We start from the raw sequence: 24,133 nt of genomic DNA on the forward strand, positions 1-24,133 counted from the left end.
GTATATTAGTCTCAACCACCAATTATGTAAATTAATCTTGACCAGATAAAACATTCAGTCTGCAAAGAGACAGATGAGTAAATTAAATAATATTTATTGTACCGTTTTAAATCGTTAAATAATGGCACACTGTTACATCCACACACACATTCAACCGCACCAAGTTATTCATGTGGTACGGTAAAGGGTAGCTGGCCTTTTCGGTGGTAAAACAATACATGTGGTGTTTATGTATTGCTCCTTGATAAACCTGAGACTTTAACGCCGAACCATTTTAGCATTCACAGGTTTATCTATGGGAAACACGGCTAGCTAGCTGCTAGGCTAACTACGTTCTAAAGAGCGGCTCGAGATTTAAAATTCACCGGTGGTTGAGCGCTCGCCTCCGACATGACACTCAGTGAGCCGCCCGGTATAGGCTAACTACAGAAAAACCCAATGGGTTAAATCATTTGGACTTCTCCAACTAGACTAATACAATGCTCCGTATTTAATACAATAAATGCTCTTATTTGCACCAAATTATTCATGTGGTAAGGTAAAGGGTTTGAATATATTAGGTTTGAAGATGGGCAGAGGTGGTTGACGTCAGGTCTTGTAGGTTGGATGGGATGCTTGTTGAGTGCTTTGAGTCTGTAGCTGACTGATCTGTCTCCTGAGTCGAACTATTTCCTCTTCCTGCTCTTCAACCCTTCTCTGCAAGCCATGGATAACCTAGAAAGAGATGAGGCCCATTGGAGATGTTGGATCTGTTATAAATGTTTAACACTCTTCTCCTGATATTTACTTTTAGTAGTTTGAACCTGGTTGCAGTGTCAAAGTGACCTAGGTCAAATATTTATAGCCAAGCAATGCTACCAGCATTTGGCTCATGTCTGTTTGAACTTGATCAATAGCAGCGTAAATATGGCAAGCTGAAATTCAACAAGTACATCAAGCACATATATCAAAATAGTAGTCTCCTTCCCAGCCAAGTTGAAATTCAACAACAAGTACATCAAGCACATATCTATCAAAATGGTAGTCTCCTTCCCAGCCAGCCTGTTCATACCATGTCTTTGCTGCTGAACAGCTCGCTCTGCAGCAGCTGTGTGGCGCTGGGTCGTAGAGAGGGGTCTCTGCTGGTCAGCAGTGTGATGTACTTGGCCAGGAGAGGCCAGCACTGGGAGAAGGAGTCTGGGACCTTCCCCTCACGGAGGTCTCCTAGTGTACGCACACGCTCCATCTCTGTCCCAAAGGGCTGGAACAGCTCCAGGGCCATCACTCCTATACTGTACATGTCTGACTGCAGGCCAGAAGAAAAGGCATAGTGATCAAAATCAAATCAGTCACATACACGTGTTTAGCAGATGTTAATGCAAAATGTGTAGCAAAATGCTTGTGCTTCTTGCTCTGAAAGTGCAGTAATATCTAACAAGTAATATCTAACAATTACACAACATATACCCAACACACAAATCTAAGTAAATTAATGGAATTAAGAATATATAAATGTATGGACGAGCAATGTCAGAACGGCATAGAATAAGATACAGTAGAATAGTATAGGATACAGTATATACATATGAGATGAGTAATGCAAGATATGTAAACATTATTCAAGTGACTAGTGTTCCATTTATTAGTGGCCAGTGATTTCAAGTCTATGTATGTAGGCAGCAGCCTCTATGTGCTAGTGTTGTCTATTTAACAGTCTGATGGCCTTGAGATAGAAGCTGTTTTTCAGTCTCGGTCCCAGATTTGATGCACCTGTACTGACCTCACCTTCTGGATGATAGCGGGGTGAACAGGCAGTGGCTCGGGTGGTTGTTGTCCTTGATGTGTAAATATGTTTTATATATTGATTTACTGTGTATCAATTGGTTTATAAATACAAATGTTATATTATCCTTATTATAATTCTATATACACGTTTGTTTTATGTAGAAAACACACTAATTGTGCCAAGTAACTTTGGTGTGTCAAATATTTCTGAAATGATGGAGATGATTTACCTTTGAATCATAGTGGGAGCCCTCCAGTTGTTCAGGTGCAGCATAAACAAATGTCCCCACTCCAGTGGTGTGTGAGGAACCTGCAGAAAGATTACAAGCAGTGTCAAAAATACACAGTACCAGAACCAACCAGGGAAAATGTTGTCATAGAAAGGGATTTGGATGCACATAGCCATAGCCCCATCTACTGGCGATTTCAGGAATTACACCTATACCTACACGTGTCCACTTTGATTTGATACACTGCATCTTTGAGATGTTGAATGTTTACACACACACACACACACACACACACACACACACACACACACATACATAGTAACAACTGTTACAACCACTGAGCTTGTGGTGATAGACATATTAGAAAAATTGATTAAATCCGTTTCTCACCGGTGTTCTGTGAGGTGGAGGTTGGCTTTGCCTCGTCATCAATTATTATATCCCTGCAAGCCAGTCCAAAGTCTCCAATCCTCACATGGCAGTCAAGTCCATGCAGGAAAATATTCCTGGGCTATAAAACAAAAAGCATACAAAATGTAAAGCATTTACATATATTTTTATGGTGAGTGAGGTCATAATGCTACAGGAGATTCTAAAAGAAGGATTCTACTCTAAAATGCACAATTCTATTTTGTCATTACCACTAGTCCACATTAATGCTTTAGGTAATTGTTCAACTTCTTTAAAATGTAATTTCAAATGGGTGATATTAGTAACAAACCATGCCTTAACCCCTAATTATACACGGAGTGCACAAAACATTAGGAACACATGCTCTTTCCATGACAGACTGACCAAGCTAATTCAGTTGAAAGCTATGATCCCTTATTGATGTCACCTGTTAAATCCACTTCAATCAGTGTAGATGAAGGGGAGGGGAAAGGTTAAAGAAGGATTTTTTTAAGCCTTGCTTGAGAGAATTGAGACATGGATTGTGTATTTGTACCATTCAGAGGGTGTATGGGCAAGACAAAAGATTCAAGTGCCTTTGAACGGGATGTGGTAGCAGGTGCCAGGCACACCGGTTTGAGTGTGTCAAGAAGTACAACAGTTTCTCATGTTTATCAAGAAAGGTCCACTACCCAAAGGACATTCAGCCAACTTGACACAACTGTGGGAAGCATTGGAGTCAACATGGGCCAGACCCCATGTGGAACGCTTTCCACAACTTTTAGAGTCCATGCCCTGATGAATTTAGGCTTTTCTCAGGGCAAAAGGGGGTGCAACTCAAATTTGATGATATGCAGTTTAAAATTAATGAAGCAATAGTTAAAGGAGATGTGTCTAGTATTATCACATTTTTAAAATCTCACCCCGTCAACGAACCTGTTCAGATTTGGAAATACTGTACTGTTTTTTTTCTACACTTCAAAAGACAGGTAAGTGTTTAAAAACATGTCATTTTTTCTAGCCTAAATATCTGCCAGTGTGTTATTAGTCACAGGGTCTGATACCCTGACCACAGGTATCAGACCCTTTATTTGGCCCCTCAAAAAGTTTTAAATATCATCTGCAGAAATATGATGCATCATGATTTGTAAAGTGCTTTTTAAACAAGTTATTATTATTATTATTATTATTATTAACATAATATAGCTCAGGTAGGATAGGCCTAAGTTTAATAGAACATACGGATCGTCACCAATATCTAATCAATATCGACGTCACCAGCGATGAAGAATGATGACGTTTCCAAACTTGCCAATTCTTCAGAAACAGCATCAGCACTGACAGAGTACAGCGCTGGAATTGGCTGTTCCGAGGCTACTGTGTGGCAGATGAATCAGAATTAGTTGGGTAACATAGATAATTAAGATGTTTTATTAGCATAATATGCTTATGTGAGATACTTGTCATTAGAATGTATCCTTTTGATTCTGATGTCTTTCAGTTGCACTTTTCCCTTAGCTGGGGCTCAGTCACTTGGGGCCCAGAGAGGGGAGAGGTCAGGCTTGTCTTTTACATGTCCCTGGTGCTATGCAGAATATCAGAAAGGGAAGAGGACAGAATGGAACATTGTCTACATATGTGTGTGTGTTTTACTGAGGATGGGCCTCTATGAGATTGCACTGACAGAGGAGATTTACGATGCATTTTGATAATAACGCCTAAAGAGCATTCCAGAGAACATGGAGCTAATGGTTCTGTTCTATACCGTACCAGTGAGAGACGGTTCCAGTTTGGAGTAGGAGGACCAGACACTGGTGTATACAATGAACACTGTTGATACAGCAGTTGCTGTCTGCTATGTTTTATAGATATCTTTCATACAAAACTTAACCTTGTGACCTATTCTATGTATCTGTGGTTCGTCATGTACGTTGAGAGGGGTGTATCTTGGCTATAAAAGATCTTTGTACTTTTGTGTAGACACTTTTCAATGGTTCATTAGAGATAGTGCATCATTGAAAGTCAAAGTGCTTTTGCAAAAGCTCTTAATTATTAAAGATGTAGTTTAAGTATAACTCTGACGGGTGTGTGAAGTTTAACTCTCCTCATTTGGTAATGCAGAAATTAGCCACCACACCATTTGATGGTGCACTTCTATTTTTGTGAAATTAAATAATATACACTTGTAAAGAACATACCTTCAGATCTCTGTGCATGATACTTCTAGAGTGAATGTATTCCACTCCTTCAAGTATTTTATGTAGAATGCTAAGGGTTTGTTTCGTGTCCACAGACCCGTAAGGATCTATAAAACAAAAGCCAAAACACACTCATTAACAAATTCTGCATAATATAAACATAATCAAAACATTGATAATGTTGAATGTAGAGTGAAAGGAACAAAGGAGTGCATCTTATTGTGCAAGATATATATGCTCACTTTGTGAGATGTGTTCGGTGGTTCTCTCTGAGATCCAGTCTTTGAGTGAACGTTCACACAACTGCATCTGAATATACAGCATGAGGTGGAACTGCACCTGAGGTAGCCATAAAATAGTGTCCAGTAAAATCTGAATTTGACAAAAAGAGAATCTATATACTACCAGTCAAAAGTTTTAGAACACCTACTCATTCAAGGGTTTTTCTTTAATTTTATTATTTCCTACATTGTAGAATAATAGTGAAGACAACAAAACTATGAAATAACACATATGGAATCACATAGTAACCAAAAAAAGTGTTAAACAAAAAAAAAATTCTACATTTGAGATTCTTCAAATAGCTACCCTTTGCCTTAATGACAGCTTTGCACACTCTTGGCATTCTCTCAACCAGCTTCATGAGATAGTCACCTGGAATGCATTTCAATTAACAGGTGTGCCTTGTTAAAAGTTCATTTGTGGAATTTCTTTCCTTCTTAATGCATTTGAGCCAATCAGTTGAGTTGTGATAAGGTAGGGTTGGTATACATAAAATAGCCCTATTTGGTAAAAGACCAAGTCCATATTATGTTCAACCTTCCCAAGTTCTTGCATGTCACCCTGCTCCTCCGCACACTCCACTGGCTTCCAGTTGAAGCTTGCATCTGCTACAAGACCATGGTGCTTGCCTACGGAGCTGTGAGGGGAACGGCACCTCCGTACCTTCAGGCTCTGATCAGTTCCCTACACCCAAAGAAGGGCACTGCGTTCATCCACCTCTGGCCTGCTCGCCTCCCTACCTCTGCGGAAGCACAGTTCCCGCTCAGCCCAGTCAAAACGGTTCGCTGCTCTGGCACCCCAATGGTGGAACAAGCTCCCTCACGACGCCAGGACAGCGGAGTCAATCACCACCTTCCGGAGACACCTGAAACCCCACCTCTTTAAGGAATACCTGGGATAGGATAAAGTAATCCTTCTACCCCCCCCCCCCCCCCCCCCCCCCAAAAAAAGATATAGATGTACTATTGTAAAGTGGTTGTTCCACTGGATATCATAAGGTGAATGCACCAATTTGTAAGTCGCTCTGGATAAGAGCGTCTGCTAAATGACGTAAATGTAAATGTCAAGAACAGCTCAAATAAGCAATGAGAAACGACAGTTTAAGACATGAAGGTCAGTCAATATGGAACATTTCAAGAAAGTGCAGTCGCAAAAACACAAGCGCTATGATGAAACTGTCTCTCACAAGAATGGAAGACCCAAAGTTACCTCTGCTGCAGAGGATAAGTTCATTAGGGTTACCAGCCTCAGAAATTGCAACGCAAATAAATGCTTCACAGAGTTCAAGTAACAGGCACATCTCAACATCAACTGTTCAGAGGAGACTGTGTGAATCAGGCCTTTATGGTCGAATTGCTGCAACAACAAAAAAACACTAGAGGTCGACCGATTTATGATTTTTAACGCCGATACCGATTGTTGGAGGACCAAAAAGCCGATACCGATTTATTATATATGTGTGTGTATATATATATACACACACACACACACACACACACAGCTCTGAAGTGACAACGATACTGAAGAGTCTGCTTAGGAGACAAATACTCTCAACTGTTTGAATAATAAAAATAGAGTTTAAGTTACCTGTGATGAATGCTGAAAACAAAAACTAATTTCTATATGCAGGAAATCCTATTTTAATAATGGGCATGGTAAGAATTGACTACCAAAGTGCGAGTCATAATTCCCATGACACCTTCTAGCAAAATCTGAAAAGCGGTTCCTTCATTTATTCCATAGGATATTTTTAGATTAACTTAAAATAAGGTCTGTGTTTGGTTTAAGCTTACACCACCTTGCCAATTTTATAACTGTGTAGATATCCATAGGATATAACTCTGATCAATATAAGCGAAGATAAGAGTGGATTTATGAAAATATGTTGACAAACGTTACCTAGTGAGATTTACACGGGTATCAAAACGCCGAGGCGGTTTAAGCACAAAACACAGACCTTATTTGAAGTAGATCAAGACATTCTCTATGGAAGACATGAACGGTAAAATAACGAAGGAACCCCTTTCAAGTTCAGCCGCAAGTTATTACAGGAATTATGACGCGTCGACTATCTCTCTAAACCATATATCTTTGACTATTACGAGCCTGCTGCTGCCTACCACCACTCAGTCAGACTGCTCTATCAAATATCAAATCATAGACTTAACTATAATATAATAAACCTTAGGTCATTAATATGGTCAAATCCGGAAACTATCATCTCAAACATTCTTTCAGTGACATACGGAACCGTTCCGTATTTTAACTAACGGGTGGCATCCATAAGTCTAAATATTCCTGTTACATCGCACAACCTACAATGTTATTTCATAGTTCCGTAATATTCTGGGAAATTAGTTCGCAACGAGCCAGATTCTGTATACCCTGATTCTGCGTGCAACGAACGCAAGAGAACTGACACAATTTCACCTGGTTAATATTGCCTGCTAACCTGGATTTCTTTTAGCTAAATATGCAGGTTTAAAAATATCTACTTCTGTGTATTGATTTTAAGAAAGGCATTGATGTTTATGGTTAGGTACAGTCGTGCAACGATTGTGCTTTTTTTTCCAAATGCGCTTTTGTTAAATCATCCCCGTTTGGCGAAGTCTGTTGTCTTTGTTAGGAAGAAATAGTCTTTACAGTTCACAACAAGCCAGGCGGCCCAAACTGCTGCATATACCCTGACTCTGTTTGCAAGAGAAGTGACACATTTTCCCTAGTTAAAATAAATTCATGTTAGCAGGCAATATTAACTAAATATACAGGTTTAAAAATATATACTTGTGTATTGATTTTAAGAAAGGCATTGATGTTTATGGTTAGGTACACGTCGGAGCAACGACAGTCCTTTTTCGCGAATGCGCACCACATCGATTATATGCAAAGCAGGACAGGCTAGATAAACTAGTAATATCATCAACCATGTGTAGTTAACTAGTGTTTATGATTGATTGATTGATTTTTTTATAAGATAAGTTTAATGCTAGCTAGCAACTTACCTCGGCAACGTATAGCAGGTGGTTAGAGCGTTGGGCTAGTTAACGTAAGGTTGCATCCCCAAGCTGACAAGGTAAAAATCTGTCGTTCTGCCCCTGAACAAGGCAGTTAACCCACCGTTCCTAGGCCGTCATTGAAAATAAGAATGTGTTCTTTAACTGACTTGCCTAATTAAAAAAAGGTTTACATTTTTTTTTTTTTTTTTACATTTAAAAAAAATCTGTGGCCAAAAATGCCAATTACCGATTGTTATGAAAACTTAATCGGCCATTCCGATTAATCGGTCGACCTCTAAAAAACACTACTAAAGGACACCAATAAGAAGAAGACTTGCTTGGGCCAAGAAACACGAGCAATGGACAGACTGGTAGAAATTTGTCCTTTGGTCTGATGAGTCCAAATTTGAGATTTTTGGTTCTTTGTGAGACGCAAGGTGGGTGAGCGGATGATCTCCGCATGTGTATTTTCCACCATAAAGCATGTAGGAGGGGTGGTGGTGCTTTTCTGGTGACACTGTCTGTGATTTATTTAGAACTCCAGGCACACTTAACCAGCATGGCTACCACAATTCTGCAGCAATACGCCATCCCATCTGGTTTCGGCTTAGTGGGACTATCATTTGTTTTTCATCAGGACAACAACCCAAAACACCTCCAGGCTGTGAAAGGGCTATTTGACCAAGAAGGAGAGTGATGGAGTGCTGCATCAGATGACCTGCCCTCCACAATCCCCCAATCTCAACCCAATTGAGATGGTTTGGGATGAGTCGGACCGCAGAGTGATATGTTATGCTCAGCACGTGCGGGGAGTCCCTCAACAATGTTGGAAAAGCATTACCTGTTGAAACTGATTGAGAGAATGCCAAGAGTGTGCAAAGCTTTCATAAAGGCAAAGGGTGGCTACTTTGAAGAATCTCAAATATATTTTGATTTGTTTAACACTTTTTTGGTTACTACATGATTCCCTATGTGTTATTTCATAGTTTTGATGTCTTCACTATTATTCTGCAATGTAGAAAATAGTAAAAATAAAGAAAAACCCTTTAATGAGTAGGCGTTCTAAAACTTTTGACTGGTAGTGTATATACCAGATGTCAGAGTTGGAAGGTTAGAGGATTGTGTTAAAACAACAGGATAAGAGGCCCTACTGTGCTACATTATACAGGTTACACAGTATCAATACCTCCTTGGTGGGGCATTTCGTGTCCCATTCCTCGCTCCCCACATCGATGTAGGAGTTGTTGTTCGGCTCCATCCTGTTCCTGGTTCCTGAGGCCGCCTCTGTCAGGGCCGAGCCATCCCAGCTGACCACAGGGCAACCGTCCGGTGTCAGGCCACGCCGTCCCAGGAACACACAGGGGACAAAGTTCTCTGAGACATGGGTGTGGCGCATGGTTTTAGGACACACCGCCTGCGTGCTCTTCTCCTCTTTAGGGGCCAGGGCTTTCACCCGGAGGATCTCTGGTACTTTTGCAATGGCCACTGGCTCCTTCGAGTGATCTGAGCACTCAAAGACTATTGAGGAGCTGTTGCTACTGCCGGTACTCTCCTCAGTGCTGTGAGAAAATACACGTTTCAGAATCTAATATGATATTCAATCATAACTGGTCTTGTAAGTCAGTTATATGAGATAATAATGGTACCGTTCTGGCAGCGCAGGCGTTTCCGGTGCTGGGAGTATTGATGTAGGGTCTGAAATAGAGAAATTCAAATGTAAATGAAAAAAAAACAATAATGAAGAGAGGTTAGCTATGAATAAATGAAATCATTTGAATTTCGAACACGTCAGAGGAGAGAAGTAACGGAAGTCACTGATAAAAGCAGGTGAGACATGCTCCATCCAGGCAGTGTGGTAGCCCACTACATTGACGTGCTGAAGACTGGATAACACTTTCACTTCTCTGAGAACCTGAAACAAAGACAGGAAAATACTCAATGACAAACTCAGTTGTGCCCATTATCGAATACTGCACTGAAGTATACTGCATTTTTGGATCATTAAAACTCAATACATTTTAAATGAATTGTGTGTACATAACATACCTTCATGCAGTCTTCCCGTGAAACATTCTTGATGAGAATTTTCTTCACAGCATACTTCTGGCCATCCAGCTTGTTTGTTACCTGGAAAGCACATGACCAAAACGAAGAGGGGGAAATTATTCCACTGTAGGTTATATTAATGCATTGGTCTCATTTATATTTTGACTAGACAGTACCTTAAAGACTTTGCCATAGGATCCTTTTCCAAGTCTAGAGAGCTCTTCAAACTCGCTGAGGTAGCGAGATGTCTGTGCCTGGAACAGACCCTCTGTTGGTCTACGGTGAGAGGAGGATAATAAGCAAAGAGACAGATCCTCTCACAATGCAACGTACACAGCAGTACATTTCATTTATTTTGACATTTTAGTCATTTAGCAGACGCTCTAATCCAGAGCAACTTTATTAGTGCATTAATCTTAAGACAGCTAGGTGAGACAACAACATATCACAATCGTATCAAGTACATTTTCCCTCCACAAAGTATTTGTCGGCAAAGTCAACGCTAGTAGCAAAAGACAAGTGCCATTTTTTTTCTGTACTAATCTTACCTTAGTGTAAGGCTCTGGCTGTCGGTATTACATAATCTTTGACCCTGAAATGGCAGGAAAAAAAAAAAACTGGTCAGTGAATGAACATCAATGATAAACAAGAAACTTGACCATGCATGTCCCGCATTACATTATCACTAAATGGCCACATCAAGTGTTACCTGTGGGAACAGAGAGGTGCTGGCAGCATCCAGTAGCTCAATGAATGCTCTGTTGTGTTGGAGTCTGACTGTGCTGAACTCATCACTGATGGCCAATGGGGAGAGGAGGTTCATCGCTGCTAAACGCTGACCAATGACTGTAGAGGACGGCAAAGAACAGGAAGTTATTCACTGTAGTGTTTGTTGTTCACAAGTTCTCTTTTTTTCTTCTATGATTTTTCACACAAAAACATTTTTTTTTACAGAAGTCAGTGATGTTATAAAATAATCATATCCTAACCTCCCTCTACACAACAACCAGATAATGTTAATGTTCTATTGACCGAGAAAGAGTTTAGTTGATCCTCTTTACCTTTGAACAGCATACGTGAGCGGGTCGGGTCGCTCTCGTAGACAAAGCACAGGTGTTCCAGCAGGGACCCAAGCAGAAGGTGGTTGGGGATGGCTGAGGCAAACTCCTGGATGGACAGGTACTGCTTGCCAGTTATCAGAACCTCACAGTTGTTATCCGAGTCGGACGCTGTGTTTACATAGAGGAGAATGAGAAAAAGGACAGAGAAGTGAGTGGTATATGTTTGTAACAAGATTATCGATTATGTAACAAATGAAAAAAAGCAAAGTTGTATATCTCAATGGCGAACAGTCCCCTCCAAAACTTCCTGTAGCCAGACGGCCAACATTGCATAACAAATAATCACCAACGTGTGTGATTACTTTAGTACCGCTTTATGAAGAAAATAAGATTTATAGTTAACAGTTGAAAGAGAAAATGTATCTTACCTTCGGCAATAACTTTGGCAATTAACGCTGCAATTTCTTTCTCCCCTAGGTCCATTTTGTCTAACGGTATGTGTGATATTAGCTCAATATGAAAAACTTCAACACTAATGCAAGATTAACCTAACCACTTCAAAGTCAGCCAGCCCATCACGTTTATGCATGCTGGGGTGTGCTCAGTGGTAAGGCTTATCTGTCTACAACAGTACACACAGGTCCCTCCACCCAAGGTCGCTAACATGGAGGAAAATATAAGGGAAGAAGTGGTGTGAGAAACATGCCAAAAACAGTATGTAATGTACTCTCATATTTGTGTATGCTGACTGTTGGTTTATACTGTACTCATTGGATTTGGCAACAGTTTATGTACAGTACCAGTCAAAAGTTTTAGAACACCTACTCATTCAAGGGTTTTTCTTTATTTGACTATTTTCGACATTGTAGAATACACTGCGTGCACAATTATTAGGAAAGTGAGTATTCTGATCGTATCATTGTTTCTATTCACATTTTCCAACTCCAAACCATATAAACTTGAATGCTTATTGGATTTAATCATTTTCAGGTGATATGTATTTGTGTAATGAGGGAGGGTGTGGCAAAAGTGAATAACACCTTATATCAAGGTGTGCATAATTATTAGGCAGCCTCATTACCTCAGGTAAAATGGGCCAAAAAATAAATTTAACTGACACTGAAAAACCAAAAATGTAAAATGCCTTTCAGACGGATGCAACACTCTTTAAATAGCTGAACTATTGAGGTGTGACCACCGGACATTCAAACATTTTGTTGCGAATAGTCAACTGGGGTGCAAAAAACGCATGGAGAAGAAAAGGCGCAAATTAACTGCAAAAGACTTGAGAAGAATTAAACGTCAAACTACTAGGAACCCATTATCCTCCAGTGCCACCATATTCCAGAACTGCAACCTACCTGGAGTGTTCAGAAGTACAAGGTGTCAAGTGCTCAGAGACATGGCCAAGGTCAAGAAGACTGAAACAAGACCACCACTGAATAAGATTCACAAGTTGAAGCGTCAAGATTGGCCAAAGAAATACCTGAAGACAGATTATTCAAAGGTTTTATGGACAGATGAAATGAAAGTGACTCTTGATGGACCAAATGGATGGGCCCGTAGCTGGATCAGTAATGGACACAGGGCACCACTTTGAGTCAGGTGCCAGCAAGGTGAAGGAACGGGCTGCTATCATTGAGGATGAGGTAGTTGGACCTTTTCAGGTTGAAGATGGACTGAAACTCAACTCCCAAACCTACTGCCAGTTTCTGGAAGATTCTTTCGTCAAACAGTGGTACAGGAAGAAGTCCTCAGCATTCTAGAAGGCCATGATCTTTATGCAGGATAATGCTCCATCAAATGCATCCAAGTACTCCACTGCTTGGCTAGCCAGCAAGGGCCTCAAAGATGCCTGAATAATGACCTGGCCCCCTTCCTCACCTGACTTAAATCCTATTGAGAACTTGTGGGCCCTTCTCAAACGTGAGATTTACAGTGATGGAAGACAATACACCTTTTTGAACAGCATTTGGGAGGCTGTGGTTGCTGCTTCAGCGAAATTTGATCGTGAACAGATCAAGAAACTGACAGACTCCATGGATGGAAGGCACATGGCAGTTATTGAAAATAAGGGTCTCTATATTGGTCACTGAATATCTTTGAAAGGCCAAAAATGTTATATAATTGTCATTTTGTGTTACTTATCTGTTACACTTACTCTAAAAATTGAGAATAAACAAGTGAGTTGAGAGACATTATTTTTGTAATTTAGTTGCCTAATAATTCTGCACACTAATAGTTGCCTAATAATTGTGCACACTTTTATATATTTCCCTGAGAAAGACAAAACTCACTCTTCCTTTGTTAAACATTCAGGTTTGAGGTTCAATAACATTTTGGATTGACTGAGAGCATTGTTTGTTCAACAATAAAATTCATCCCGAGGAATACAATTTGCCTAATAATTGTGCACGCAGTGTAATAGCGAAGACATCAAACTATGAAATAACACATAGGGAATCATGTAGTAACCAGAAGTGTTAAACAAATCAAAATATATTTTATAAGTAGCCACCCTTTGCCTTGATGACAGCTTTGCACACGCTTGGCATTCTCTCATCCAGCTCCACCTGTAATGCTTTTCCAACAGTCTTGAAGGAGTTCCCACAAATGCTGAGCACTTGTTGGCTGCTTTTCTTTCACTCTGCGGTCCAACTCATCCCAAACCATCTCAATTGGGATGAGGTCGGGTGATTTGTGGAGACCAGGTCATCTGATGCAGCAACACTTGTTTGGTTACTACATGATTCCATCTGTGTTATTTCATAGTTTTGATGTCTTCACTAGTATTCTACAATGTAGAAAATAGTAAAAATAAAGAAAAACCCTTGAATGATTAGGTGTGTCCTAACTTTTGACTGGTACTGTATGTCATATCCTTGATGTTGAATTGACTGTCTGCCATCAGTATCTAGTACTGAACTGTAATGGGAAACATGTCCACTTTAAAAAATTTTTTTAACCTTAAATAAAGGTTAAATAGGCAAGTCGGTTAAGAGCAAATTCTTATTCACAATTACGGCCTACCAAAAAGGCCTCCTGCAGGGACGGGGGCTGAGATTAAAAATATAAATAAATTAAATAAAAATAGGACAACACACACACACACACACACACACACACACACATCACGGCAAGAGAGACAACAACACTACATAAAGAGAGAACTAAGACAACATAGCATGGCAGCGACAGAACATGACAACAACATGGTAGCAACAACACGGCAGCAGCACAACATGGTCGCAGCACAAAACAAGGTATCTTGTCCAACAAGATGGCGCCGACAGAGATGGTCATCTCACTTCGAGTCCTTAGGAAACTATGCAGTATTTAGTTTTTTTTATGAATTATTTCTTACATTGTTACCCCAGGAAATATTAAGCCTTATTACATACAGCCGGGAAAAACTATTGGGTATAAGTGTGACGTCAACTTACCAACATTACGACCAGGAATACGACTTTCCCGGAGCGGATCCTCTGTTTGGACCATCACCCAGGACAATGGATCTAATCCCAGAAGCCGACCCAAGACAACGGTGCCGCAGAAGGGGCAGACAGAGTGGCCTCCTGGTCAGGCTCCGTAGACGTGCACATCGCCCACCGCTCCCGAGTATACTTCTCGCCAATGTCTAGTCTCTTGACAACAAGGTAGATGAAATTCGAGCAAGTGTTGCCTTCCAGAGAGAAATCAGAGATAGTAACATTCTCTGTTTCACGGAAAAATGGCTCTCTCGGGATATGTTGTCGGAATCGGTTCAGTCACCGGGCTTCTCCATGCATCGCACCGACAGAGATAAACACCTCTGTGGGAAGAGGAAAGGCGGGGGTGTATGCTTCATGATTAACGACTCATGGTGTAATCATAACAACATACAGGAACTCAGGTCCTTCTGCTCACCCGACCTAGAATTCCTCACAATCAAATGCCGGCCATATTACCTTCCAAGAGAATTCTCGTCAGTTATCGTCACAGCTGTGTACATTCCCCTCATGCAGACACCGATTTCAAGTTTTCATAACAATCTGTATTTTTGGCCACCGATTTGCCGATTTTTAATTTAAAAAAATTAAAATTGTATTTATACATTTTTATTTAACTAGGCAAGTCAGATTAAGAACACATTCTTATTTTCAATGACGGCCTAGGAACGGGGGTTAACTGCCTTGTTCAGGGGCAGAACGACAGATTTAGCCTTGTCAGCTCGGGGATTCAATCTTGCAACCTTACGGTTAACTAGTCCAACGCTCTAACCACCTGCTTTACATTGCACTCCACGAGGAGCCTGCCTGTTACGCAAATGCAGTAAGAAGCCAAGGTAAGTTGCTAGCTAGCATTAAACTTATCTTATAAAAAATGATCAATCTTAACATAATCACTAGTTAACTAGTAATATCATCAACCATGTGTAGTTTATCTAACGTGTCCTGTGTTGCATATAATCGCCTTTCTGCAAGGAGGAGCAGGAGAAGCACTGCCAGAGCCCTGCAAAATGACCTCCAGCAGGCCACAAATGTGCATGTGTCTGCTCAAACGGTCAGAAACAGACTCCATGTGGGTGGTATGAGGGCCCGACGTCCACAGGTGGGGGTTGTGCTTACAGCCCAACACCGTACAGGACGTTTGGCATTTGCCAGAGAACACCAAGATTGGCAAATTCACCACTGGCGCCCTGTGCTCTTCACAGATGAAAGCAGGTTCACACTGAGCATGTGACAGACGTGACAGAGTCTGGAGACGTCATGGAGAACGTTCTGCCTGCAACATCCTCCAGCATGACCGGTTTGGCGGTGGGTCAGTCATGGTGTGGGGTGGCATTTCTTTGGGGGGCCGCACAGCCCTCCATGTGCTCGCCAGAGGTAGCCTGACTGCCATTAGGTACCGAGATGAGATCCTCAGACCCCTTGTGAGACCATATGCTGGTGCGGTTGGCCCTGGGTTCCTCCTAATGCAAGACAATACTAGACCTCATGTGGCTGGAGTGTGTCAGCAGTTCCTGCAAGAGGACAGCATTGATGCTATGGACTGGCCTGCCCGTTCCCCAGACCTGAATCCAATTGAGCACATCTGGGACATCATGTCTCGCTCCATCCACCAACGCCACGTTGCACCACAGACTGTCCAGGAGTTGGCGGATGCTTTAGTCCAGGTCTGGGAGGAGATTGCTCAGGAGACCATCCGCCACCTCATCAGGAGCATGCCCAGGCGTTGTAGGGAGGTCATACAGGCACGTGGAGGCCACACACACTACTGAGCCTCATTTTGACTTGTTTTAAGGACATTACATCAAAGTTGGATCAGCCTGTAGTGTGGTTTTCCACTTTAATTTTGAGTGTGACTCCAAATCCAGACCTCCATGGGTTGATAAATTGGATTTCCATTGATTATTTTTGTGTGATTTTGTTGTCAGCACATTCAACTATGTAAAGAAAAAAGTATTTAATAAGATTATTTATTTCATTCAGATCTAGGATGTGTTGTTTAAGTGTTCCCTTTATTTTTTTAGCAGTGTATATATTTTTTTTAACCTGCATATTTAGTTAATATTGCCTGCTAACATGAATTTGTGTCACTTCTCTAGCGTTCCGTGCAAGCAGTCAGGGTATATACAGCAGTTTGGGCCGCCTGGCTCATTGCGAACTGTGTGAAGTCCATTTATTCCTAACAAAGGCCGTAATTAATTTGCCAGAATTGTACATAATTATGACATAACACTGAAGGTTGTGCAATGTAACAGGAATATTTAGACTTAGGGATGCTACCCGTTAGATTAAATACGAAATGGTTCCGTATTTCACTGAAATAATAAACGTTTCGTTTTCGAAATGACAGTTTCCGGATTCGACCATATTAATGACCTAAGGCTCGTATTTCTGTGTGTTATTATGTTATAATTAAGTCTATGATTTGATATTTGATAGAGCAGTCTGACTGAGCAATGGTTGGAAGCAGCAGGCTCATAAGCATTCATTCAAACAGCACATTCGTGCGTTTTGCCAGCAGCTCTTCGCAATTCTTCAAGCATTGCGCTGTTTATGACTTCAAGCCCCGAGATTAGGCTGGTGTAACCAATGTGAAATGGCTAGCTAGTTAGCCTGGTGCGCGCTAATAGCGTTTCAAACGTCACTCGCTCTGAGACTTGGGAGTGTTTGTTCCCCTTGCTTTGCCTGGGTAACGCTGCTTCGAGGGTGGCTGTTGTCGATGTGTTCCTGGTTCGAGCCCAGGTAGGAGCGAGGAGAGGGACGGAAGCTATACTGTTACACCGGCAATACTAAAGTGCCTATAACAACATCCAATAGTCAAAGGTATATGAAATACAAATCGTATAGAGAGAAATAGTCCTATAATAACTACAACCTAAAACTTCTTACCTGGGAATATTGAAGACTCATGTTAAAAGGAACCACCAGCTTTCATATGTTCTCATGTTCTGAGCAAGGAACTTAAACCTTAGCTTTTTTACATGGCACATATTGCACTTTTACTTTCTTCTCCAACACTTTGTTTTTGCATTATTTAAACAATTGAACATGTTTCATTATTTATTTGAGGCTAAATTGATAGTATTTATGTATTAAGTTAAAATAAGCGTTCATTCAGTATTGTTGTAATTGTCATTATTACAAAGAAATAAATAAAATAATTTTTTAAAATATATTTTAAAATCGGCCGATTAATCGGTATCGGCTTGGTCCTCCAATAATCGGTATCGGTGTTGAAAAATCATAATCGGTCGACCTCTAATCCTGAGGCTGAATTTATTGTAGCTGGGGATTTTAAGAAATCAAATTTGAGAACAAGGCTTCCTAAATTCTATCAGCATATTGATTACACTACGCGCAGGGGTAATACTCGACCACTGCTACTCTAACTTTTGCGATGCATACAAAGCCCTCCCCCACCGACCCTTCAGCAAATCCGACCACGATGCCATCTTGCTCCTACCATCTTAATGTATAGTGTGGCGTACAGCAGGTCAGCCACCAGGGGGAGACTCGTCGAGGCTGATTGTGGTTTGTGTGTAATCAAGGGCTGATTGCTCACCAGCTGTACGAGTCCCATAAAGCTGCCAGAAGGGCAGCACACAAGGAGAGGGACTGGGGGAAGAAAGGTGACTTCCGTATAGTTGGAGACGGTGCCCGAGCTAAAAGGAGGGAGTTCAGTTTTTGTTCCCGACAGGATACAGCAAGACCCGGAACCCAGAAGACGGTATCCCAGAGAGGGTCTCATGGGGGAGACCTATCCTTTTCTTTTGATTTATTATTTAAATAAACACCCTTGAAACCAAGCTAATCCTACTCTGTCCGTGTCTGATCTGTGTAAACGTCTTGACCAAACCCCCTGGTCTGCCACAATAGGCAGAAACTCAAACAGGATGTCCAGTGACTAGAACCATTCAACGCTGGTCTGACCAATCGGAATCCACGCTTCAAGATTGTTTTGATCACGCGGACTGGGATATGTTCCGGTCAGCCTTACAGAATAACATTGACCTATACGCTGGCTCTGTGAGTGAATTTTTAAGGAAGTGCATTGGAGATGTTGTACCCACTGTGACTATTAAAACCTACCCTAACTAGAAACTGTGGATGGATGGCAGCATTCGCTCAAAACTGAAAGCGTGAACCACCACATTTTAACCATGGAAATAGGTCTGGGAATATGGCTGAATATAAACAGTGTAGTTATTCTCTCCGCAAGGCAATCAAACAAGCGAAATGTCAGTACAGGGACAAAGTGGAGTCGCAATTCAAAGGCTCAGACACGAGACATATGTGGCAGGGTCTACAGGAAATCACGGACTACAAAAAGAACCAGCCACATCACACACATCCCGCTTCCAGACAAACTAAACACCTTCTTTGCCTGCTTTGAGGATAATACAGTGCCACCATCGCTGCCCGCTAGCAAGAAATGCCCCCCCCCTTCTCTGTGACCAATGCGAGTAAAACATTTAAACGTGTTAACCCTCGCAAGGCTGCTGGCCCAGACGGCATCCCTAGCCGTGTCCTCAGAGCATGCGCAGACCAGCTGGCTGGTGTGTTTACGGACATATTCAGTCACTCCCTAACCCAGTCTGTTGTCCCCACATGCTTCAAGATGGCCACCATTGTTCCTGTACCCAAGAAGGCAAAGATAAATTAACCTCTCTAGGGCAGGTGGCACCAAATCGTCCCACCTACGTAACAGCCAGTTGAATCCTGTGGCGCGATTTTCAAATACCTTAGAAATGCTATTACTTCAATTTCTCAAACATATGACTATTTTACAGCTATTTAAAGACAAGACTCTCGTTAATCTAACCACACTGTCCGATTTCAAAAAGGCTTTACAACGAAAGCAAAACATTAGATTATGTCAGGAGAGTACCCAGCCAGAAATAATCAGACACCTATTTTTCAAGCTAGCATATAATGTCACAAAAACCCAGAAGACAGCTAAATGCAGCACTAACCTTTGATGATCTTCATCAGATGACACACCTAGGACATTATGTTATACAATACATGCATGTTTTGTTCAATCAAGTTCATATTTATATCAAAAACCAGCTTTTTACATTAGCATGTGACGTTCAGAACTAGCATACCCTCCACAAACTTCCGGCGAATTTACTAACAATTTACTAAATTACTCACGATAAACATTCATAAAAAGCATAAATTATTTTAAGAATTATAGATACAGAACTCCTCTATGCACTCTGTCCGATTTTAAAATAGCTTTTCGGTGAAAGCACATTTTGCAATATTCTAAGTAGATAGCCCGGCATCACAGGGCTAGCTATTTAGACACCCAGCAAGTTTAGCCTTCACCAAACTCCGATTTACTATTAGAAAAGTTTGATTGCCTTTGGTGTTCTTCGTCAGAATGCACTCCCAGGACTTCTACTTCAATAACAAATGTTGGTTTGATCCAAAATAATCCATAGTTATGTTCCAACAGCGGCGTTTTGTTCGTGCGTTCAAGACACTATCCGAATGGTAAATAAGGGTCACGCGCACGGCGCATTTCGTGACAAAAGATTTCTAAATATTTCATTACCGTACTTCGAAGCATGTCAACCGCTGTTTAAAATCAATTTTTATGCCATATTTCTCGTAAAAAAGCGATAATATTCCGACCGGGAATCTGCAATTAGGTAAACAGACGAAAGAAAATATATCACTGGGTCGACTCGGGCACGCGCCTAAGCCCTTTGTCCTCTGATCGGCCACTTGGCAAAGGCGATAATGTGTTTCAGCCAGAGGCTGCCTCGATATCGTTCAGCTTTTTCCCGGGCTCTGAGAGCCTATGGGAGCCGTAGGAAGTGTCACGTTACAGTTAAGATCCTGACTCTTCAATAAACAGAGACAAGAAGAACGACACCTTGTCAGACAGGCCACTTCCTGCATGAAATCTTCTCAGGTTTTTGCCTGCCATATGAGTTCTGTTATACTCACAGACACCATTCAAACAGTTTTAGAAACTTTAGGGTGTTTTCTATCCAAAGCCAATAATTATATGCATATTCTAGTTACTGGGCAGGAGTAGTAACCAGATTAAATCGGTACTTTTTTTATCCGGCCGTGTAAATACTGCCCCCTAGCCCTAACAGGTTAACTAAATGACTACCGCCCCGTAGCACTCACTTCTGTCATCATGAAGTGCTTTGAGAGACTAGTCAAGTATTATATTACCTCCACCTTACCGGCCACCCTAGACACTCTTCAGTTTACATACCGCCCTAACAGGTCCACAGATGATGCAATCGCCATGACACTGCACACTGCCCTATTCCATCTGGACAAGAGGAATACCTATGTAAGAATGCTGTTCATTGACTACAGCTCAGCATTCAACACCATAGTACCCCGCCCTGTGCAATTGGGTCCTGGACTTTCTGACAGGCCGCCACCGGGTGGTGAAGGTAGGAAACAACATCTCCACCTCGCTGACCCTCAACACCCCACAAGGGTGCGTGCTCAGCCCCCTACTGTACAACCTGTTCACCCATGACTGCGTGGCCATGTAAGCCTCCAACTCAATCATCACGTTTGCAGATGACACAACAGTAGTGGGCTTGATTACCAGCAACAATGAGACAGCCTACAGGGAGGAGGTGAGGACACTCGGAGTGTTGTGTCAGAGAGGCTGCTACCTATATGGAGACCCAATCACTGGCCACTTTAACAAATGGATCACTAGTCACTTTAAACAATGCCACTTTAAATAATGCCACTTTAATAGTGTTTACATACCTTACATTAGTCATAGCATATGTGTATATATGATAAGTCGGAACCAGAGGCAAAAGTATTTCGCTACACTCGCGTTAACATCTGCATGTGACAAATAAAATCTGATTTGATACAAACATTATTGGGCACAGACAACAGCACAAAGGGCAAGAAGGTAGAGACAACAATACATCACGCAAAGCAGCCACAACTGTCAGTAAGAGTGTCCATGATTGGGTCTTTGAATGAAGAGATTGAGATAAAACTGTCCAGTTTGAGTGTTTGTTGCAGCTCATTCCAGTCGCTAGCTGCAGCGAACTGAAAAGACGAGCAACCCAGGGATGTGTGTGCTTTGGGGACCTTTAACAGAATGTGACTGGCAGAACGGGTGTTGTATGTGGAGGATGAGGGCTGCAGTAGATATCTCAGATAGGGGGGAGTGAGGCCTAAGAGGGTTTTATAAATAAGCATCAACCAGTGGGTCTTGCGATGGGTATACAGAGACGGCCAGTTTACAGAAGAGTATAGAGTGCAGTGATGTGTCCTATAAGGAGCATTGGTGGCAAATCTGATGGCTGAATAGTAAACAACATCTAGCCGCTCAAGAGCACCCTTTCCTGCCGATCTATAAATTACGTCTCCGTAATCTAGCATGGGTAGGACAGTCATCTGAATCAGGGTTAGTTTGGCAGCTGGGGTGAAAGAGGAGCGATTACGATAGAGGAAACCAAGTCTAGATTTAACTTTAGCCTGCAGCTTTGATATGTGCTGAGAGAAGAGCAGTGTACCGTCTAGACATACTCCCAAGTACTTGTATGAGGTGACTACCTCAAGCTTTAAACCCTCTGAGGTTGTAATCACACCTGTGGGGAGAGGGGCATTCTTCTTACCAAACCACATGACCTTTGTTTTGGAGGTGTTCAGAACACGGTTAAGGGCAGTGGAAGCTTGTTGGACACTAAGAAAGCTTTGTTGTAGAGCGTTTAACACAACATCCAGAAAAGGGCCAGCTGAGTATAAGACTATCATCAGTATATAAATGAATGAGAGAGCTTCCACCTGCCTGAACTATGTTGTTGATGTAAATTGAGAAGCGTGTGGGGCCTAGGATCGAGCCTTGGGGTAGTCCCTTGGTGACAGGCAGTGGCTGAGGCAGCTGATTTTCTGACTTTATACACTGCACTCTTTGAGAGAGGTAGTTAGCAAACCAGGCCAAAGACCCCTCAGAGACACCAATGCTCCTTAGCCGGCCCACAAGAATGGAATAGTCTACCGTATCAAAAGCTTTGGCCAAGTAAATACAAATAGCAGCACAACATTGCTTAGAATCAAGGGCAATGGTGACATCATTGAGGACCTTTAAGGTTGCAGTGACACATCCATAACCTGAGCGGAAACCAGATTGCATACCAGAGAGGATACTATAGACATCAAGAAAGCCAGTCAGTTGATTATTGACAAGTTTTTCCAACACTTTTGATAAATAGGGCAAAATAGAAATAGGCAGCTAGGATCAGCTTGATCTCCCCCTTTAAATAAAGGATGAACCGTGGCTGCCTTCCAAGCAATGGGAACCTCCCCAGAGAGGAGAGACAGGCTTGGCGATTATAAAGAAGAAAGGGTCTAAACCGTCTGACCCAGATGTTTTTTTTAGGGTCAAGTTTAAGGAGCTCCTTTAGCACCTGGTTGCATCACTAGAGGGTTATGACTCAGAAGAAGGTTATCTTTTTAGGGCTGCAGAAATGGTCATGAAGCCAACCAACCAATAGGAGTAAAGGAAAGACATGGCTATAAACAACATTCTAGAAAAATCTCTCACTTAGCTGATTGGTCATAGCTAAATTAGTTGTCAAAAATATGAGGAGGGATGTAGCCACCGCTGTGATGTAGTAGCTATCTATCTGCCCCATGGTGATGTGATGGTGGTGTGGATCAAAAGCAGCCCCCAAAACTGTCCAGAGAGGTTTGCTGACAGGACGACTGCGCCCACAGCCCCACACATGATTTCTCAATTCTGCCTAGCTAGTTAGCATGAACATATTTGTACAATGTCTGGTGTCTGTCAACTTACTGTCAAATATAACCTCATCGTCATCTTCACTGGTGGTCAAATTAAACACACTGCACTCATGTCCGGTTGTTGTGGTGGTTAGATTTCGGTGAATCAAGGAGTTGATCACGCTGCTGCTACTTGGACTTACTCCTCGTTGCCCGTTCAGAGAGCTAAACATGGCGATTTAGGAAGATTCAGCTTGTTAAACCTATTAAATATGACCTAACTTTTAGAATACTTAGGCGTTAATATTTTCCATTCCGCATGAATCATAACTAGTTAAGGTAGACGTTAATCTAAAAGAATCACGTCAAAAGCTCGCCAGAAGAGTCCCATACTAGGGCTAGTGTCAGCATTGCCGCACAATACACACATGAAGGGAGTGAAGTCTTGTCTTAAAACACCATGAGCTGAACATAAATTCAGTTGAATAATTTCACGTCCACTGTGAGAAGCTTGCGAATTAAGTCTGACTTCATTTGTATCATCATATATTGATGAGATTGTATCACATTTAGTAACTCTATCCATTTATACAATACATTTAACTCGGTCTTGTTCGTTTTATTATTTTGTTGGACACGTCAGATAGTCCCTGTAGCATCTCATCTCATTTCGTTCCTTATCATGTGATCCTTGCGAATGATGACGATGAAACGCTACAAATATTTATTGGTGACATACAATTACAACCTTGAGATATTTTTTATTTTTACATAGGGTGAACCAGAGGCAATACAATATAGACTAAATATATGACTCTGGGGTGAATCATTGAAAAAGTCAGTACTTTATCGTTTGAGGCCATCTCTAAAATGCGTATTCTATCTGATTTATGGTGTCAATAAAAATAAATGTGTAAATGTTATTGTCTTGTATATATACCA

General features: G+C 41.5%; 1 protein-coding gene across 4 annotated transcripts; it reads right to left on the reverse strand.

The window, feature by feature from the left end:
- Window positions 1–78: 78 nt before the first annotated feature.
- Window positions 79–23,660, reverse strand: eif2ak1 (eukaryotic translation initiation factor 2-alpha kinase 1). 4 transcript variants are annotated; one of them, XM_029697809.1, is made up of 15 exons: window positions 23,265–23,660; window positions 10,968–11,135; window positions 10,616–10,752; window positions 10,455–10,498; window positions 10,083–10,182; window positions 9,907–9,987; window positions 9,676–9,772; window positions 9,507–9,555; window positions 9,047–9,419; window positions 4,825–4,921; window positions 4,583–4,689; window positions 2,385–2,505; window positions 1,995–2,074; window positions 1,052–1,285; window positions 79–714 (listed from the first exon to the last, which is right to left on the reverse strand). In XM_029697809.1, the coding sequence occupies exons 1-15, from the start codon at window positions 23,422–23,424 to the stop codon at window positions 589–591; spliced, it is 1,974 nt and encodes a 657-aa protein (XP_029553669.1). In that variant the 5' UTR covers window positions 23,425–23,660; the 3' UTR covers window positions 79–588. The 4 variants fall into 4 exon arrangements, with proteins under 4 accessions (XP_029553669.1, XP_029553668.1, XP_029553670.1 ...); XM_029697808.1 differs by having other exon boundaries at window positions 4,825–4,954; XM_029697810.1 differs by lacking the exon at window positions 23,265–23,660 and adding an exon at window positions 11,396–11,664 and having other exon boundaries at window positions 4,825–4,954.
- Between the last annotated feature and the right edge of the window lie 473 nt (window positions 23,661–24,133).

This window comes from Salmo trutta, chromosome 18 (genome assembly GCF_901001165.1).
Source record: "Salmo trutta chromosome 18, fSalTru1.1, whole genome shotgun sequence".
Lineage (NCBI taxonomy): Eukaryota > Metazoa > Chordata > Actinopteri > Salmoniformes > Salmonidae > Salmo > Salmo trutta.

Coding starts and splice junctions, on each gene's coding strand:
- eif2ak1 (XM_029697808.1), bottom strand. CDS start 23,424: ATGTTTAGCTCTCTGAACGGGCAACGAGGAGTAAGTCCAAGTAGCAGC. Junction 10,183..10,454: donor AGCCAGAGCCTTACACTAAG/GTAAGATTAGTA, acceptor CTCTCACCGTAG/ACCAACAGAGGGTCTGTTCC. Junction 2,506..4,582: donor TCATGCACAGAGATCTGAAG/GTATGTTCTTTA, acceptor TTTGTTTTATAG/CCCAGGAATATTTTCCTGCA.